General features: G+C 33.8%; 1 protein-coding gene across 1 annotated transcript; it reads left to right on the forward strand.

Moving 5' to 3' along the window:
- The first annotated feature begins 1180 nt into the window (after positions 1-1180).
- LOC127108371 (protein EXPORTIN 1A) lies at positions 1181-14178 on the forward strand. The gene is made up of 32 exons (XM_051045834.1): positions 1181-1732; positions 2087-2203; positions 2882-2974; positions 3098-3169; positions 3339-3446; positions 3524-3606; positions 4673-4811; positions 4891-4959; positions 5036-5113; positions 5218-5280; positions 5367-5411; positions 5638-5745; positions 5831-5929; positions 6612-6818; positions 6995-7054; positions 7414-7524; positions 8095-8192; positions 8275-8383; positions 9294-9359; positions 9497-9595; positions 9716-9796; positions 9928-10017; positions 10800-10885; positions 11018-11098; positions 11184-11366; positions 11523-11589; positions 12120-12230; positions 12366-12473; positions 12700-12837; positions 12922-13059; positions 13131-13230; positions 13510-14178. Exons 1-32 carry the CDS (start codon positions 1634-1636, stop codon positions 13635-13637), a joined length of 3234 nt encoding a protein of 1077 aa, XP_050901791.1. The 5' UTR covers positions 1181-1633; the 3' UTR covers positions 13638-14178.
- The last annotated feature ends 6775 nt before the right edge of the window (positions 14179-20953 follow it).

Here is a 20953-nt window from a genome sequence, read left to right on the forward strand (position 1 = left end):
ACTGCATGAAGAAAGGCCAGGGTTATAATAACAATAACAAAGTAGGAAAAAATCTATAAGCAAATCTACATTTAAGAGTAGGAGAGAAAAAATCCAACGAAACACGTTGAAATAACATATAAAAAAATAAAACAAAATACATTTGAGTTATCTATTTTCTCGAGGATAAACTCTAGAAGCCTTGCTTGATTACTTATTTTTTAAAAGATACCTGACGTTTTTAAGAGATTTAATACACTATTAAAGCGATTACAATATATAAAAGCCATTAGTTACTCTGGAATATGAGATATGCAATGTGAGAAGAAAATACAAAAGGACAAACATCGAAACAAAGTGACAGAAACTAATTGATAGCGAAAATAATAATATTAATTGACATTAAAGAAACACATTGCATATAATACTGAAGGAAAATTATCAGCTTTAGTTTAAAAATCATCAAATATAAGCAAATTGAAAAACACAAAGATTTTTTTTTGTTGCAAGTAAAAGTAAAGTTGAATGTTGACGAAATCATACGAAAATATTTAAACGGGATAATGAAATAATAAAGTTGAATATGGACGGAATGATACAAGATTATTTAAGCGGAATAATGAAATATTTAAACGTCTTAAGGCATAACTAATTATTCTTTCTTAACCTGGAATAATTAAGATCCTTAACACACAAACTAATAATTCTTTTTCTTATGCGGGAGTTATTTGGCGGGATAATGAAATATTTACGCGCCTAAACACAATAAATAATTAGTTTTTTAACGCGGGATAATGAAATATTTAGGCGCCTGAACGCGGTAACAAATTATTCTTTCTTAATATGAGATAATGAAATATTTAGGCGCCTTAACGCGGTAAAACAATATTTTTTTTTAATATAAAATAATAAAATATTTATGCTCCTTAACTCGCAAATTAATACTAATTTTTTAAGCGGAAATTATTTAGCAGGATAAAGAAATATTTACGCGCCATAAGATAATAATTAAGTAATTTTTTAACGCGGGATAATGAAATATTTACGCGCCTTATCGCGGGAGTACATGTATAAAAGATTTTTTTTAGATGTTTAGAGTTTATTCCATTTAAATTTAAATTTGGGTGCTTAAGCATTTTCAAATGTTTTGTTTTTCTCTAAAAATAAGCCAGCCAAAAAAAACCATTCCCCAAAACTGAGCACCCAATTCTACTACTTTCTACCCGTTTTCTCCTCCAATAAAGATCTACAGGGCCCCAAAATGTCTCTCCACAAGTTAAATTCCGTTGCTGAATCCATCTCCTTAAGTCCCTTCACTCACTTACTCACAGAGACCGTATATAGCTTAGCGTCAAATCAAATCAAAATCACCCCTTCATTCCGTTCCCCCCTCTTCTTTCAAACTCCCCCATCTAGCTTCATATTCAAGCTGTCTTTTCCCCCTTTATCTTTATTTTAATTTTAATTTCCACAATAATAATTATTATTTCAACTAAATAAATTCTAGAATTTTTGTCATCACAATAAAAAGATAAAAAAAAGTCCAAACTGTTCTCTCTCCCTGAACCCTCTCTCTATCTCTCTCTAGAATCTCCGCGTCTAGGGTTTTTGTTACTCTAGGGTTTAATCACTATCAGTGTTCTTCTTCTTCGCCATGGCCGCTGAGAAGCTCAGAGATTTGAGCCAACCTATTGATGTGCCCTTACTCGATGCTACCGTCGCCGCCTTCTATGGCACCGGATCTAAGCTAGAGGTCAGTCACCATCTCCACCTTCAATTTTATTTAATTTCTTTTTTCTTCAACAATGTCACGAGCGCTCTCATGAATAATGCGCACTTTAGGTCTCATCAGTATTTCACTGTTCGTCTTGTTTTCAAACTGATTAAGTCTCGTTGTATGCTTTATCATAATCTATTGAATTGAGCAAGACATGGATTTCACTGTGGTTGATAATCGATGTAGTATTTCTGTGATTGATTAATAGTCTTATGAACATTGAGCTTTTTTTCGTTTTAGATAATGTGATGCTGTTTACGGCCGTTTTGTTTATCGACTTTGTATGTTCTTAGTTTAACATTTTTGTGTGTGTTCGTTTTGACCGTGCAGAGGAGTGCTGCTGATTCAATTTTGCGGGATTTGCAAGAGAATCCTGATATGTGGCTTCAAGTTATGCATATCTTGCAGAATACTCAAAATCTCAATACCAAGTTCTTTGCATTGCAGGTTGGCTTGTTTAATGAATTCCTCTGGAGTTAATGTTAGGAGGGGTGGATCGCAATTTTTCAATATAAAATATGGATTTTGATTTATGATTTCCTGCAAAATCCTATTTTTCAAATGACAATTTTTGTCGTTGTCCGAAACGTCTCTTGAATTTTTTTGGTTTTATAATGCAAAAGCTCTAATTGATTTGTTATATGATCAAGATTTGTGCGCTGGGTTGGTTGTTTAATACTGCACTGTATTTGAAAGCATACTTACTCTAAATTTTAAAGCACTAAAAATGAGGTACTTCAGTTTGTAATTATGTGAGATTTGAATGGAAGTACCTGTAACTGAATTTGCTTTGTCAGAGGTCTTGAATATATAGCTTTTATTATCTGAAACTTCTTTTTGTAGCCATTTGCCAAGAGGCTGGCTTATGACAAAAATGTTCATGCCACATCACTTTGTTTGATCGACCTATTGACTCAATATTCGTTTGACTACTGTGCTTATGTTTTCATATTTGTTTTAAATGGATTACTTAGTTTTGTCCTCTGCAGTCTACTTACTTTTGGAGCTTTGCCTTTGGAAACAATGCTTATTAAATGTCAAACAAGTTTTTCATCTCGAATGAGAATAATATATCAGCTGCCTTTCTTAGTTTATGTTTTTTCTATTCTTGTACATTATATTCAGGTTCTTGAAGGTGTGATTAAATATAGATGGAATGCATTACCTGCTGAGCAGCGAGACGGGATGAAGAATTTCATCTCTGATATCATTGTACAGGTATCAGCTGTATTTCGCAAAAGCAGTTATTTGTGTTGAGCTAGTCAGGCATACATAGTTTTTCTTTTTTAGTACTTGGTTTTTCCCGCATCATTGATCTTATTGTTGGTTTTTCTTGCATAGCTTTCCAGCAATGAGGCCTCATTTCGGGCGGAAAGGTTGTATGTCAGCAAACTCAACATTATATTAGTTCAGGTAAACAGCACAGTTTCTTAACATTGACTAGTAATTCCTGTGTTTTTTAAGTTCTGAAACCCATGTTTCTATGGTTAATTTTTATGCTTTCCATTTATACACACATTCATTCATCTTAACACAATTTGTACTTAAAGGCTTTATGTAATGGTGGGTGTCTCACACGCAGATTTTGAAGCACGAGTGGCCAGCAAGATGGCGAAGCTTTATTCCTGATCTTGTCTCAGCAGCTAAAACTAGTGAAACAATCTGTGAGAATTGCATGGCTATATTGAAAGTAAGTCTATCTCACTTTTCATTAAATTATGTTTCTTATGTCAATGTCAATGACTAACCTAAAAAATGGTTGTTCAGCTTTTGAGTGAAGAGGTTTTTGATTTTTCGAGAGGAGAAATGACACAGCAGAAGATTAAAGAGCTTAAACAGTCATTAAACAGGTAGCTGTTGATAGCTCAATGTCTATGTATTATTTTCTGCTTTCCATTTCACTCATCTTTCCTCTAAGTTGTGTGTCTGTAAGATTGAGTTTAATTACTTGTTGTACATTAATGGATTCATTAGGCTGCATTCTTAAAATTCTCAGCTGTGATGTTTTATAAGATTTTGTGTACACTTGATTCTTGGAATGTGCTCTATAGATTGAAAGACTAGCAAGTGGTAATAACTGCATATATAAGTGGCTAGGTAGAGCAATTGATTTTAACTAATAAGTGGGAAAATATGTTGTAGTTTGGATTTGTATTGCCTTAATTGTGATTTTGTAATTGCTTTTGTGGCCTGTAAGAGTTAGACTGGGGCGATCGACATCCAACACTCTGGTTGGTGATCAGTAATTGCTCAGTCTATTTAGAACATGAATACTTTTAGGCAAGTTCATAAAGGAGAATTGTTTTCTAATCCAGGAATTATCACTAAAAGATGATGGCCCTTGCACGAGACTCCCACCAGGTGGGGGTCTTCATAGCGTAGATGCATACAGACTTATCCTCAATAGGTGCTAGAGGGGATGATGGTTGTAGGATTTGAACTGGAATCTACTTATTGACTTGATTACTTACTGATTTGCTTACGATCTGGAAATATTTTTGCTCAGAAGGTAGTCAAACAACTAGAGATAGAGGAAGACCTTGAGATTAACGAGTTGGATAGAAATATGTTTTTTGATAGAACATGGTGTAGTTTGATCCAGGTAGCTGATCTCATTTAGTGAGATAAGACTCGGTTGTTGTTGTATAATATAATGATGTTATTGTATAATATAATGATGTGCTGGAGTTTATTATATAAATTGGCTTCATATACATACTTGATGCTTTCCCTTGTTATAATTATCCTGAAAGCATATTAATTAGGTGGAAGCTTGGTAATGGTTTTATATCTAACATTCTCTTTATCATGCATGCTTTGGATGACTATTTATTTGTTCAGCGATTTTTATTTATCTACCTTTACTTTCTCCGAAGTGTCTATCTTTTGCTAAGAATTATAATTGATTGTTTGCAGTGAATTTCAACTCATACACGAGTTATGCTTATATGTGCTATCAGCATCTCAAAGGGCTGAGCTCATACGTGCTACATTGTCCACATTGCATGCCTTCTTATCATGGATTCCCTTGGGTTATATATTTGAATCACCGTTGGTAGGTTCATTTTTCTGCTCAAAATGAATTTGTTGTTGAGGAACTCACTAACCGAAATATTTTAACTTTTGTCTCTCAGCTTGAGACACTCCTAAAGTTTTTCCCGGTTCCAGCATATCGGAACCTAACATTGCAATGTTTATCTGAGGTATTATCCATCCTTCCAATTCTGATGTTTTTACTTGAATTTTTATTATAGCAATATTCACTTTTTATGTTTCCAGGTAGCATCCCTTCAATTTGGGGATTATTATGATGTGCAGTATGTCAAGATGTATGGTATATTCATAGGTCAATTGCAGGTGTGTTTGATTGATCTCCTTTTTGTAGCATGTAGAACATTCTTATGCTTATTCATTTGATTATGCTTGAGCATTTTGGCTGACTGTGATAATGTAAAATATAGAGCATACTCCCGCCTACAACAAATATACCCGAGGCATATGCACATGGCTCTACTGAAGAACAAGTGGGTTTTTACTGAAACAAGATGCTTAATTTGCTTTAATTAATTTTGAAGTATTTGTGTGACCATGGTTTTTTTCCGCTGTTTAGGATTTTATACAGAACCTGGCACTGTTCTTCACTTCATTTTATAAGGTTAGATTTTTAAAATTTCATGTCTTTAATTTTATTTTGTGATATATAATCATCAAACAACATAATTAAACTATGTGTAAGAATGTTACTTTTCCAAGGCTGGTTCCTTTAAGCTGAAATTTTGACTATCGTATTTGGGCTCATTCAAGAATAGATTCTGCATTATTGGTTTGCTTGCTGGGTGTCTCTCTGGTAAAAATATTCTGACAGTCTTCTATTTATGCAGGTTCATATCCGCATCCTGGAATCCACTCAAGAGAATATATCAGCTTTGCTGTTGGGCCTTGAATATCTTATCAGCATTTCATATGTTGACGATACCGAGGTTTTTAAGGTATGTGCATACTGCATTTGTGTGTCCCAGTCTCCTGTTCCAAATACCTAAATTGATATTGTATCTGATTTGTTGAAAATAATAGGTGTGTTTGGACTACTGGAATTCCTTGGTGTCGGAGCTGTTTGAGCCACACCGAAGTTTGGATAATCCTGCAGCTTCTGCAAACTTAATGGGACTTCAGGTGCTGTGAAACTTACAAAATGACTTGTGGATTGTTAAAATCAAGAATTGACAATTCTCTTTTACCTAGCATCTTTAATATAATGTTTCATTTTTTAATGCCTGTCCTTTTGTTCTTAATGTTCGTATTGTCTCACTGTTTGTTTAGAATGTCTGTTATTATTGGATAAAGAACTGATACATGGTTGGAATTAAATTAGTAAAATCAATAATATGATTAGATGTGATCATAATCATCCTAGTTACTAATAACAATTTTGCTTATTTTGCTCACTTTTCCTCGACTTAATCTTTGCTTTGATTTTATTTAAACAATTTTAAAACATGCTTGTGGTGTTACTACTTACTACCACTAATCTTCATGTTATAAAAAGGACCCATTTTCGAATTTATGACATGCACACAGTAATATGGGTTGGACCAGGAACAGTAGGTCTTGAAAGTAAAAATCCTTATAACAATCAATGAACTGGACCAGGACCCATATGTATGTATGTTTGTATGTGTGAATGAGTGTGTGTGTGTGTGTATATGTATATGCATATATATGTATATGTATGTATATACATGTATATATATTATCTCAATGTCTCTTGTGTGTTTCTAGTATTTCTTTTCTCACTTCTGAGAAAGGTGGCTGTATATAAGTCTTACTGTTGTATTTTTCTCAATGGAGCAAGCAGGTAGCAGGAATGCTTCCTGGTATGGTTGATGGGCACGGTTCTCCGCTTCTTCAACGCCGACAGCTTTATTCTGGTTCCATGTCAAAGTTGAGGATGCTAATGATCTGCCGAATGGCTAAACCTGAAGAGGTTCTCATAGTTGAAGATGAAAATGGGAATATTGTCCGTGAGACCATGAAGGACAATGATGTTCTTGTTCAATATAAGGTTATAAGCTGATATCTAAGTTCTGCTAGATTTTAGTGTCTGATATTCATTCATATTTTTGTGGAAAAAGCGTCTAATAGTTACTTCCCTTTTATATATTTTATTTTTATTGATTCCTCTCAATCAACTCAAATGTGATAAATTTGAGACTTACATACCATTATTTAATTATACAGATTATGAGGGAGACTCTTATTTACTTGTCACATCTTGACCATGAAGATACTGAAAAACAGGTATACAAACCCAAAACCTCCCTTTTATTTTGCTCCAGAGGCAATCACATTATATGGTGGTTTGTTTTTTGATCAGTTTTAGTTTTTATTTGGAACATTTATATTTGTTTAAAATATGAAATGATTTGTTATTTGTCAATTTATGAAACTACGAAATAGCAACTTTCATGAAATATGATTTCAATGACCTAAAGTTGAATTGAATAACCTAATAATGCAACATTATATTAGTATGCTGTTTTGGTTAAGAATGATAGGGATGTATTGCCGCCTTTCATAAACTTTTTTTTTGTGACGAATTTACCTATCACAAATTTGTTGCACCTTTATTAAATTGCCTCATTTCATGTAATGTGCAGATGCTGAGGAAATTAAGTAAACAGCTCAGTGGTGAGGATTGGACATGGAACAATTTGAACACACTCTGCTGGGCAATTGGATCTATATCTGGTTCCATGATTGAAGAACAGGTACTGTGAACCTTATGGTATTTATTGATTGACTCCATATCCGTATATGCATGGGTTGTTTTCAATATTAAATTTATGTACAGCTTTTGTAATCTGTTGAGGCATTTCCATTATTGCGGTATCCCGTTGGTTATAAGATTTTTTTAATATAAATTTTGTGGACATCCATGCCGGTTTCAATGATATCTCGATGGCATAGGGGTATACCTTGGAAGGCATATAGAATGTCTAAATTAGCAGCAGCGTCATGCAAATTTCAGCGATATCTTGATGGCATAGGGGTATACCTTGGAAGGCATATAGAATGTCTTAATTAGCAGCAGCGTCAAGCAATTTGACCTTTTTTTGTTTGGATCCTCAACTATTCCATGAATTGCTTATCTTTCTCTGCGCACACACATATTGGCTTGTTTTTGTCTTTTCTAGGACTGATGAATGTGTAATATCACTTTCACTACTGATTCATTAAACTTGTTAACTGTATCTGTAATTCTTTATGGCATTGTTTTATCAGTTTTGGTATTTTATTTCCCCATTTATGGTTGGACTTCTTTCTTGGATTTGTGACAGGAAAACCGATTTTTGGTTATGGTAATTCGTGATTTATTAAATCTATGTGAAATCACGAAGGGAAAAGATAACAAAGCAGTTATTGCAAGTAATATCATGTAAGAAGTGTTTACATTTGCAATTTTTATTGTTCAATATTGCTGTTTTCTAGATTTAATATTCAGTTGCTTCGGTTGGTAGGTACGTTGTTGGCCAGTATCCACGTTTTTTAAGAGCTCATTGGAAGTTTCTTAAAACTGTTGTTAACAAGTTGTTTGAGTTTATGCATGAGACACATCCTGGAGTTCAGGTTATTTTTTATCCTTTTGAAGCTTACTTTCAGTTTCAACTTGTCTGTTACTTCTAATGATATTATTAATTATTTGTAATTGTTAAAACAAACCCAGGTTGTGATTTATTTTCTCCAAAGCTAGCTTGATTTTCTAGTCTGCAATAATTTAAATATCTGATTAACCTGAACCTTGCCTTATTGATTAAAGCTTTCTGAGTTCAGACTGATTAAAGCAATTTTGACAAGATGCACTACATTCTTCTTCATGGCAGCATTATAGCCTATTTAACCCTCTATATGAGCTAACTATTAAATCTGCTGAAAATTGAGCATCTTATTATTTTGTTTTAGTATTTTGCTGCAGCCTTCAATTCTTTTTTTCTTATCAATTCTTAGAATTGTGGTTGGGGCACTAAATCTTACAACGCCAGTGAAAATTGCCCCCACTTATAAAACATATTTCAAGACCATATCTTATCCAACATGAGACTCTTTAACAGACCCCCTCAAGCCCAAAACTAATGGGTTTGGTGTGTGGATATAAATGGTGGACAAGCCGATAGCAAAAACATGATATTAGGTAGCCCAGCAGATCATAGATCGGCTGTAATATCATCTCAGAATTGTGGTTGGGCCTAACAAAACCTTATATAGAACCGTGTAAAGTGAGGATTGCCCTGACTTATAAACATATTTCCAAGTCATCTATCATCCGATGAAGGACTCAACTCTTTAACTTCAATTGTATATTATATGCCGGTGAGCATTGTCTAACTTATGGCTTGCTGGAGTATTATTCTAATCTATATTTGCCTTATAATATCTGCATGTCTCTTTGTGTCAAATATTAAAAAATAATCTGCATTACACTTTAAATAATGTAATAGTCTGTTGATAATATATATTGATCCTGTTTCCATTGTTATAGGATATGGCCTGCGACACTTTTTTGAAAATAGTTCAGAAGTGCAAGCGGAAGTTTGTGATCACCCAGGTAATAAGGACAGTAATTTCCTTCATTTTCTCATCTTTTTGAATTTAAGTAAAAATGACTAATGCATGTTCCACAATTCGTTCATTTATGTTAGTATGTGATGTAATCCATAACTGTCGAAGTGATTGCTATTTCAGGTTGGCGAAAATGAGCCATTTGTATCGGAACTTCTATCAGGCCTTCCAATCACTATTGCAGATCTTGAACCCCATCAGATACACTCCTTCTACGAATCTGTATTCCTTTTAGATGCCTTAAACTCATTACTTAAAGTTTTCATATTTAATTATATATTTTTTTGTATATTTTATATTTATTCTTGTGTCTGCAATGTATGTTATTTTTGAAAATTGTAGGTTGCTCATATGGTTCAAGCAGAGTCTGATTCACAAAAGAGAGATGAATATATTCAGCGGTTGATGGGGCTCCCTAATCAGGTCTTTTGCCTGCTTAAGAAGCCATGCCATTTGCCAAATCACCTTCATGTTTTTTTTTAATTTTGTAATTTTTCTTCCTGGAAATACTGTCTTATAATTAATGCCTGTGATATTGATTTTTATTCCTGCAGAAATGGATGGAAATTATTGGTCAGGCGCATCAAAATGTTGAATTTTTGAAGGATCAGGATGTAATACGGACTGTACTTAATATACTGCAGGTATAGTTGTCTTTATTTGTTGTAATTTTGTGTCATTCTGCTGGATATTCTTCATAATTTGCCGTGCATGCTAGGATGCCATTTGAATACTGAAATTTCATTTAATGCTTTATTGCCCTACTTTTTTTTTCCAGCATGTCAGTCATTGTTAGAACACTGTTTATGTTGTTGGATTACATAGTTGGTTACAAGCAAGGAAAAGGTGTAGGGATGTATTTTCTTAGTTTTATTTTGGAGTTTAAACAATTAGCATGTGACTTTGGTACCCACTGTTAATTGTTGCAAATTTTTATTCAAGGGAAAGTTGCCTTTATTCATTCACAACTTCTGTTTTTTATTGGTTTTTCTATGTCTTGATGTATAATTATTCTTAGAGTTTCGATCGGGTCTAATTCAACCGTACAAAACCGGCTTGTATGGCGAAGATTGCCCCACTTGAAAACATATGTTTAGATCATATTCCATCCGATGTGAGACTCTAAAGGGCTTGATGCGTGGATATAAATGATGTGTGGTCCGATAGCGGAAACCGGATAACATGTGGTCCAACAGATCTTGAACAAAGTTCTGATCCCATCTTAGAATTTGGGCTGGGCCTAGCTCAATCTTACAAAACAGGCGATGGTTGGTCCTACTTATAAACATATGTGTTCAAGCCATATTTCATTGTGTGGGACTCTTAACAATTATGATTGTAATAAATGCCAAGTCTTTCACTTTTATTTTTGTTGTTCTGCTACTTTATGTTATTAATTTTGTGTTTTAATTCCTCCTAATTGCAGACAAATACAAGTGTTGCATCTTCTTTAGGGACATTTTTCCTTCCCCAAATCACATTGATCTTTTTGGACATGTTGAATGTGTACAGGTGTGTTCTGTTAATCGATAGTTTTTGTATCAGTTATATGCCTAATAACAGTTGATACAGAGCAATACATTGTTTGATTTAACTCATTTTTTTAATCGGTATATGCTAAATCAGTTTTTTGGTTTTCAACAGAATGTACAGTGAGCTTATTTCGAAAAGTATTTCAGAAGGGGGACCTTATGCATCTAAAACATCCTATGTGAAGCTTCTACGGTAAGATTAAATGAGATTGTATCGGTTTTTATAAATATGATGACTGTTCAGTCCCTTTATATATGTGTATATTCTTGTAATGCAGTTCGGTTAAGAGAGAGACACTTAAACTAATTGAGACATTCTTGGATAAGGCTGAAGATCAACCCCAGATTGGAAAGCAATTTGTGCCACCAATGATGGATCCTGTTCTGGGAGATTATGCTAGGAATGTTCCTGATGCAAGGGAATCAGAGGTTTTGTCCCTTTTTGCCACAATAGTAAACAAGTATCCTTCTTTCTCTCTTTTCTGTTTATTTATGTTGTTGATTGTGTACGGTGCTTTGACATCTGGCATTATGCATGCTTATGTTCTGCTACTTCCCCGAGGTTTATATAATATGCACATGTTTTACTCATTTTTCTCTATCCCTATTACTTCCAGATATAAGGCTACCATGATTGAAGATGTACCTCGAATATTTGAAGCTGTCTTTCAGTGCACACTAGAGGTAATTGTGCAGAATATTCAGCTTTGTAAATGTTCTAGTTTTTTGTTGTTATTATTATTGTTGTTGTTATTATTATTATTATTATTATTATTATTATTATTATTATTATTATTATTATTATGTGGTTGGTGGCCCTTGTGTTTGATATCCACCTTGGAATATACTAATTCCTTTGATTTGAATATTTTTAGCTTTGAAATAAAATAGCCATGGTCTTGTATTTAGATCATGGACTTGTGTTTACAAATCAAAATGTAAATTAAATATATTTTGATAAAACATCTAGTTTTATTGTTACTAGAAATGTTAATTTACAGTAAAATATATAATGATTATTTGGAGATTCAAAATTTACAATAACTATTGAGATTCATGATTTACATTATTTTGATTTCACATCTTTTTATTCTGAGATCTTTGATTTTAAAGTTGTAAATTTTAATAACTTGATGACAAATAGTTATTGGGTATATAATATGACCGGTAAACTATCAACTGAACTATATTTTTCTTTTTATTCTGATGTACAGATGATTACAAAAAATTTCGAGGATCACCCAGAGCACCGGCTTAAGTTCTTCTCTCTACTCCGTGCTATAGCTACCCACTGTTTTCCTGCACTAATCTGCTTGTCAAGTCAGGTTTTTTTCTACCCCTTTTTCCACAACAAATCAGTGGCATGTCAGTTTTTTTAGTGTATGAGGTATTAATTGCGCCTGCTTGTCAGAATTTGCAATCTCTGTTGTCTGTCTGATATTTTTGGGCTCATGTGTCAGCAATTGAAGCTCGTTATGGATTCAATCATGTGGGCATTTCGGCATACAGAAAGGAATATTGCTGAAACTGGTCTAAACCTGTTGCTGGAGATGCTGAAGAAGTTTCAGGTGTGGTTTTTCTGTGCGAATACTTTGCTCCCTAACCGGCGTAGGGTTTTTCTCCATAATCTGTTTGTGTACAGGTTTTCCTGTTTTTGAGGACTTCTTTATCTTTGTTGCACTTGGTCTTTTTATCAAATGATAAATTTTATCTTCCATTCATGACAAATTTATTGCCACTTCTGCGTATATCACCATTTTATATATTTTGACTGAATGCGTTATTTTACAACAGGGCTCAGAGTTCTGTAATCAGTTCTACCGGACATATTTCTTGACAACTGAGAATGAGATATTTGCTGTCTTAACTGATACTTTTCATAAGCCTGGGTTCAAATTACATGTCTTGGTGCTTCAGCATTTGTTTTGTCTGGTACAGTGTCGTAGTCATGCTTTTTTTGTTCAATATTTGCATCTCAATTTAGCAAGAGCAGACATAATGAGTTTGACCTTTCAGGTGGAAACTGGTCTGCTAACCGAGCCCCTCTGGGATGTTACTACTACTTCATATTCATACTCAAATAATGCAGCTTTTGTACGCGAGTACACTATAAAGCTTCTAAGTGCTTCTTTTCCTAATATGACAACAGCTGAGGTAATTGAAGAGATAAACAATATTTATTTCCCTTTTGGTAGGACGGATGACTAATTTCGACAAATTTGCAGGTTACCCAATTTGTTAATGGGCTCTTCAAGTCTACAACTGATCTCTCTACATTTAAAACTCATATACGAGATTTTCTTATACAGTCAAAAGAATTTTCAGCTCAGGTAATGATTTATTTAGTATTGATAATTAAACTTGTGCTGAATTCAGGTGTTTTTTGGGCTAAAGCAACAATTTGAGAAGTTTTTTTGGACTCCTATAAGTTGAACCATTAAATCTTGTAATTTATTCACATTATTGTTTCTATGATCATTTTATTAGCTCATTGCTACAGTTTTTTATGTTTGAGTTTTTACATGTTCACACTTGTAAATTGTTGATTGTATTCCTTTCCTGCCCCTACTACTTCACATATCTGATGTTTGTCATCCTCTGTACCTCAGGATAACAAAGACCTCTATGCCGAGGAGGCTGCAGCACAGAGAGAGAGGGAACGACAAAGAATGCTTTCTATTCCGGGGCTGATTGCGCCAAGCGAGTTGCAAGACGAAATGGTGGACTCATAGGTTGATTTAGTTGCAAGACGAAATGGTGGACTCATAGGTAGATTAAACAGCGTGGAAGTTAGTATTAATACCATGGGCATTTTAGTGTATTTCACAGGCTCCGTGATTCAATCAATTAACATTGACTCTGAGAATAGGTGCAACTTTTTTCTCCAAGTTTAGCTTTTACTCTCTTCCCAATATTTTATGTTGGGACTGGTTTGGCAGGTTTTTCAAAGTTTTACCTAGCCGGCAATATTGCCTTGTCCATGGGGTGAGTGTAGATTATTGATTTACTAATCGAGAATGATAATGTTGGGTCATTTGTAAGGAATTCATGAAGGCATCTTTGTTGAACGAAAGATGGAAGTCTCGTTTGAAGTGATGATGACTATTTAGGGGCGACCACCTAACTTCTGGCGGTTTGTGCAGAAAACCCTTGTGGTTTTATATTTTGTATTTTTCCCTTCAATTAATACTTAGGGATATTGATGTACTGAGTGCACTTAATATTTAGTGTTATGTGCCATTCGTCCCAACAGAGAGAAGATATTATTTTACATCTATAATGTCTTGCTCTCTAGCTTCGGTGCTCTAGCACGCCAGCCAATTGGCATACCTAATCAGACCAGCTATTATTGATAATTTTCATAAGTTTAATGCTTCTATGATCTGACCGTGTTTTTCTTAAAATCGGTGTAATAAATATCATCCACAATGATAAATGGCGAATACAACAATTTTGATAAAATTACTTTGATTATTGTCAAATATGATTATTATATAATAATTTTCAAAAGAAAAACAGTATAAATAGGCTAGAGGTCTGAAGATTGGTCGGATGAAAAAATGTTAACTCTGCTTCATAGACTTGTTTGAGTTGAAACTTACATTTTTGGATGCCTCTGACCGACCGTTGTGCTCAGGCCTCCAAAACCTTCTTCTAGTATGATTTTTTCTAATATAATTTTTAAATTTTTGTGACCCACTGTTATGTTCAGGCCTTCGAAAACCTTCTTCTAACTCAATTTTTTAATCTCCCTAAATTAAAGAGATTTTGGTTTTTTGAATATAAATAAAAGTTTTAAATCTCTCACCTAAATTCTTTTGTTCTATTTATAATATATATTTTTTGTCATAATCTTTCTCTCCCTTTTCCTCCAAATTTCTAAACAAAACCTTAGAAAACTTTAGCTTTCTTTTGTTTGAGCTTTGTGTTGATTATTCTTGTAAAATGTGTTCTTTAGGAATGCTTAGGAATGTGATTTACTTCATATTGTGGTAGACATCTCTTGGATTTTATTTCTTTCCGCTTCTCCCATGCAATCCTTTTAGGGTTCTCTTGCCTCTTTTTGTGAAATTTTATGTTGGCACACTCTTGTAAAATAGTTTCCTTAGTGTACAATCTTAGGAATAAGATTAAGGCTTGAGACTGTCTCTTTCCCTAAGCATCGGGTATTGGTCCAATATGATGTAAATCACCTAACAGAATTCATTTAATCTTAACTAAATCTAGTTTAGAGACATGTGCTAAGGTGTTATCTATAAAGCTATATGTAACAAGATTGTAGTTATGCAATACCCAATATAGTTAGAATTTCCTCTCACACATATGCACACGGGCATTTCTCTCTCTTTCTGTTTATGCATGACTATCATTTATAACATGGTGTCATGAGCTTCTATTGATTCGGTTCTCGTTTATATTAGCTTTAGTTCATTTTCATGGCTGCATCAACATAATCACAAAATTTGCAAGACATTCCAAATCGTGACGAAGTTCTCTATGATGCAACAATAAAACAAAAGATCCATGTTAAATTAGATGAAGTTAACTACATCCATTGGAAGTAAGAGGTGGAAAGAATGTTGAGAGACACGAGAATGGCAAATTTTGTGGTTACGTCACAAATTCTTGAACGTTTTCTCACCGTTTGTGGTCACGATTTTGGCCTAGAAAATCCCGCGTACACTTGGTGGGGGAACAAGACTCACTTTTGTGCACGTGCTATCCACGATTTTTGACGAACATCTCTCTTGTTTCGTTTTGCTGCGTCGTTCATGGTATGTCTGGGAGGAGCTTTATCATTTTACCACACACATATGATAACACATTCTATATAACTTCAGTCTGATATCTGTCAAAAGGTTTACATTTAATCTTTGAGTTTATCGCACATGTTCACACCATTGTTGACACATTGATGTCGATTGGAGATCATGTTCCTTATCACGTTCAGATTGAGCTTGTTCTTGAGGCTCTACCATTGGATTTTGATCCCATTCTTATTGTACTCAACATTCGGTCTGAGTTTGCTTATCTTAATGAATTGAAGTCATTGCTCATAACTCAAGAAACACATGTTGACAAGTTCAAAAAGTAGGTAACTCACTTTGTTTATGTCAATCTCACTAAAAGTTCATTGTAATCTATAGATCTTCAAATTTCTGAATCTAGTGAATCTGCAAGCTTTAACTACCATTTTTGTTTGTTGCGGTAGACAATTTTAAGGTTGTGGTTTTCATGGTGGTCATAATGGCAATCAAAGATATGTATCATGGAAAATTTACTACAAATTTGGACATTATGCAAGCTATTGTTACTATCGTCATTCCTCAAATGTCCATGGTGGTTTTGGCGCTCCTCATTCCAATGTGTGGACACAACCTGGTTACAGAGCACCAAATCCTTTGCTTACAAAAATATGCGACCTATAAATCCCTTCTTACACACTCAGTCCTCTGCTCCCAGACCTTAAGCTTATGTTACAAGTTCAGACTCATCTCCTTTCTATAACCACACCTGGTATCCTCACTCAGGTGCAACACACCATGTTACACCTGATTCTTCCAACCTTATGGATTCAATCTCTCTCTCTCTCTCTCACATACACACACTCTCTCTCTCACTCACCTCTACTCTAACCATATCCAAATTGGTAATGGTCAAGGTTTGTCTATTACTTGTCTAAGCTCTATGTCATTTCCTTCCAATCTATATCCTCATATGACTCTCAAACTAAATAAATTGCTCTTAGTTCCTTCCATTACTATTTTTTTTAGTGTGAACCAGTTTGCTAGGGACAACTTTGTATTCTTTGAGTTTCATCCTAATGCTTGTGTTGTCAAATGTTAGGCTACATATAGGGTGCTTCTTAGTGGATCTCTTGGGAGTAATGAATTATACACATTTGATTGCAAGTCCTAGTCATCATCTTCTCAAGTGTTAAGTGTCAACTTTTCTGACTCAAGTTTCAAGTGTCAGGTCTGCCTCCATTGCTTCTTTAGCTTCTAGTCAGCAAGTCTTAAACATGCTCCTATAACATCCTTAAAAGTTTGTACTGATTTGAATTCTAATCGTAATAATATGCCTAGTTATTTTAGTCCTAGCTTGTATCAAATCTAGCAACATATACTAGGTCATCCTCGTCACGAGGTCCTAAGTCATATACTCAAATTGTGTAATGTCCAAATTTTTAATAAAAGGTTCATTGATTTTTGCAATGCATGTTGTATGGGTAAAGCTTATAGGTTTCCCTCTAGTGCTTCTACATCCAAGTATATAAAACCTCCTGAACTCATTTTTTTTAATCTATGGGGACCCTTTTCATGTCATATCTTCTTGTGGCTATAGTTATTTATTAATTTGTGTTGATGCTTACACTCGTTATACTTGGATATATCTCTACGTGCGATTCGTTGAAACCGAAAAAGCTATTCGATGCTATTACTATGCTCCTCTCTTTATATTTAAAACTTAAGTCCCACACACTCACTACCTTTGTTCAGTTTAAAGCACTTGTGAAATTGCAATTAAATCTTAAAATTAAGTTTTTCCAAATAGATGGTAGTGGTGAATTTAAACCACTCACTCACTTCCTAACCTTTCATGGCATAATTCACAAAATCACATGCCCTCACACTTATCACCAAAATTGCTAAGTAAAACGAAAACAAAGACATGTTGCAGAAACCGACCTTACACTTCTAGCTGAAGCCAACATGCCCTTTAAGTTTTGGGAGCATGCCTTTCTTACAACCACTTATTTGATTAATAGGTTACACTCTTCCTATTTAGATAATAATTACCATTTCTTTCTTCTTTACTTTAAATTTCTTGGCTAAAAGTTTCTTAAAGCTTTTGGACGTTCTTGTTTGTTAGATGTGGGCAACGATCTAGAGGTTTGTGTGTGTGTGAAAATATCGCAAATAAATTTTTTTCCAATTATAAATCTGTTTTAAAATTATTTACTATGACAAGCGAAAGCAATTTCGGGTCGATACTCGTCAATCTCGAACCGTTATCGGAAGAATCAGATATACATATAAACCATTACAAAACTCAAAACAATGATGAGAAAGAACTCAATATGTTTTCTAAAATAACGTTTTAACAATTAACACGTTTTAATCAATTTCCAATGAATTAGGAAACAAAAATTAACTAAGACAATTTATCAAACACTTGGTGTGCAATAAACATCAAGCTGATTTTTCTGTGTTAAAAATATGAAAAATCGATTGCAATTATCTTACAAAACCGTTTGAATTACTTTAACAGAAACAAAATTATCAGTTTATCAAATTACACACTAAGTGAATTATATATATATATATATATATATATATATATATATATATATATATATATATATATATATATATATATATATATATATATATATATATATATATATATATATATATATATATATATATATATATATATATATATATATATATATATATATATATAGATAGATAGATAGATAGAGAGAGAGAGAGAGAGAGAGAGAACACAAATTATTATTTAGGCAGTTTCTCAGTTGTCTTCTCTATGGGCACGTCTGTCCCCAATTTCAAATAGAATTGAGATATGTAATTAACCTTTGCAAGAGTTTACAAGAGAAAATGTAGCTATCCAAACCCCTAAACCCTGTATTTGATGTTGATCCTAACTTCTTCTCTCTCCTTGATCTTAAGCAAGATCAAGTGACCCAAGATTTCCAATTCCATCCTCCCGTTACCACTACTTTGACAAAAACTCTGTTCTTTAAAGCTTTCACTCGGAAGTATCTCCGTTTGGGAATCTTGTACAAAAAACCCCAAATTAAACTTTACCTTGGAGGAAAAATCCTAACTAGTTTTATAAATGAAACCCCCAAAGAATATTCAACCCAATTTGATTACAACAATCATAAATTGGACCTTATCAATCTTATCTAGATGACTCAAAACAAAAATGATTATGTGTAATTGTTATGTGTATGCATAGACAAAAGTTGAAGATGATGAGAAAAATCTTTGTATATTCTTGGTTTTAATGTTTGAGAAATGATATGTGTGTGTGTGTGTGTGTGCGCGCGCGCGTACGTGCGTATGTGCGTGTGTGTGTGTGAGAAGAGAAATAACAGAAAGCAAATAATGGTGATCTCAGCATTGCTTACACATAATTTTGGACCTAAGTACATCATTTGATGGGCCTATCACACGCCCATGCAAGTATGCAAGTGAGATTTCCAACTTTGTCCAAAAATGGAAGTGTGCAATTATCAATCTCCATGACTATAAATAGAAGTCCTCTTGCTCAGAATTAAGGACCTTGGCGCGCAAGCTTTGAATCAGCAACCCTAAACCCTCACATTCAAAGGATAAGCTTGAATATTTTCTTTGAAAATCGAGTTTGAATCTCTCACTGTTTTTGAGATTGAATCTCCAAGAGTCCTTCCTTCTCTTTGATCCATTTACATTCCATCAAGCATCTGAAGCAAGGCCAAGCATAATTGAGAGCAAGATCGTGCCAATCTGAAGCTACATTGAAGGTGATTTTCAGAATTTTTCATCTCTTCGATTGTCACTCAATTCTCCACTAGTCTTGTTGATTTTTGGTTATCTAAAGTCCTACCAATGTAGGCAACAAGATTGAGTTGCTTAGAGGTCAAATTGAAGTAACTCAGATCATGATCCTCAAATTTCAACTCCCTGTATCTTTCTATATACTTGGAGTTAGACAAAATTGAGACCAGATTCGAGCTCTTGAGCTTTATTTCTTTAAATTCATGTCCTCCTTTTTCATTTTGGTGATGGTTGAGGGTGAACCAGTCCAGTGAGGTCCACTGGAGAAGAAGACCGGAGCTCTGACTCCAGCGATGTGTTTGCATCCTTCTGAACCACATGATCCATTTAAATTGTTTTAATCCTGAGCGTCCAAAGTGATTACCACACATGTGAGACATTTGAATAGGGAACACATGGATAGCGCGCTCTGATCCACTTGATCTGCCACCTCAATTAATGAGGGAGATTAAGTGGTCCACGTTTTTTTGTAATTTTTGATTTTTTACTTTTATTGCCTTATTTTCATTAATCCATATTAACTTTAATATTGATCCAAAAAATATGGGACTTTCACCAAAATTGTTTAAATATTTTTCTCTTTCATTTTCTGAATTAAAATTATTTTTTGGATCAATATTAATATTTTTCATGATTTAATTGTTTTTGTGCATATTTTTAATTGTTTAAAAATACTTTTAAATTCCCAAAAATTATGAATTTTTTTATCCAAGGTCCTTTAACCTTATTTGACATATGATAAATCTCTTGGCTATTTATTTGGTGTTTTGAAGAGGCTTTAGGTTTTTGATCAACCATAATTTAATTTAATGCATTTTTAATTGATTTTTAATTGTTTAATTGTGAATAAAATGTGTTGAGCTATTTCCATTGACTTGTTGAAATTTGACTATGTTGTTTGAGTCTTGGTCAAAGTTGATTTGACTTTGTTGGATTAAAATCATTGGATTTATGTGATTGATGAAATATACATTTCATCTCCCAAAATGAATGAATGATTTTAATTTGACAAAAGTCCTCCCATGACCAATTTGTGTTTGTCTTATTTCCCTTCCCTCTTCATCTTAAATCCCCTTCTATCCCATCCATCTCATTGGCCTATGATATCTCTATATCTTAAGGTTAATTGGTTCATAAACCAATACAAGTATGGATGAGATTAGGTCCACCCTTTTGCCATTTTTTTAAGTGTGATATGTTTTAGGAGTATGGTTTATTATACCATATCTCTAACATGCATTAACACAAAAATTTCTATTGCCCGACCTCAGATAGTTGTGACTTATACATAAGTTCAATTACGATTGCTTAACATAACGTTAAATTTTGACCCAAAAGCATAATATTCTAGTAAGTGAGATTGTAAGTCTCCCCCCTTTCATGATATTGTGTGAAAGCTTGGCCTTTTTTCCTTCCTTTGGAATATGTCTTGGTTCAAGGATCCATGCTTGTGAATAAATGGTTGAGTATTCTCCAAAGAA

This window comes from Lathyrus oleraceus, chromosome 7 (assembly GCF_024323335.1).
Source record: "Lathyrus oleraceus cultivar Zhongwan6 chromosome 7, CAAS_Psat_ZW6_1.0, whole genome shotgun sequence".
In the NCBI taxonomy this organism is placed as follows: domain Eukaryota; kingdom Viridiplantae; phylum Streptophyta; class Magnoliopsida; order Fabales; family Fabaceae; genus Lathyrus; species Lathyrus oleraceus.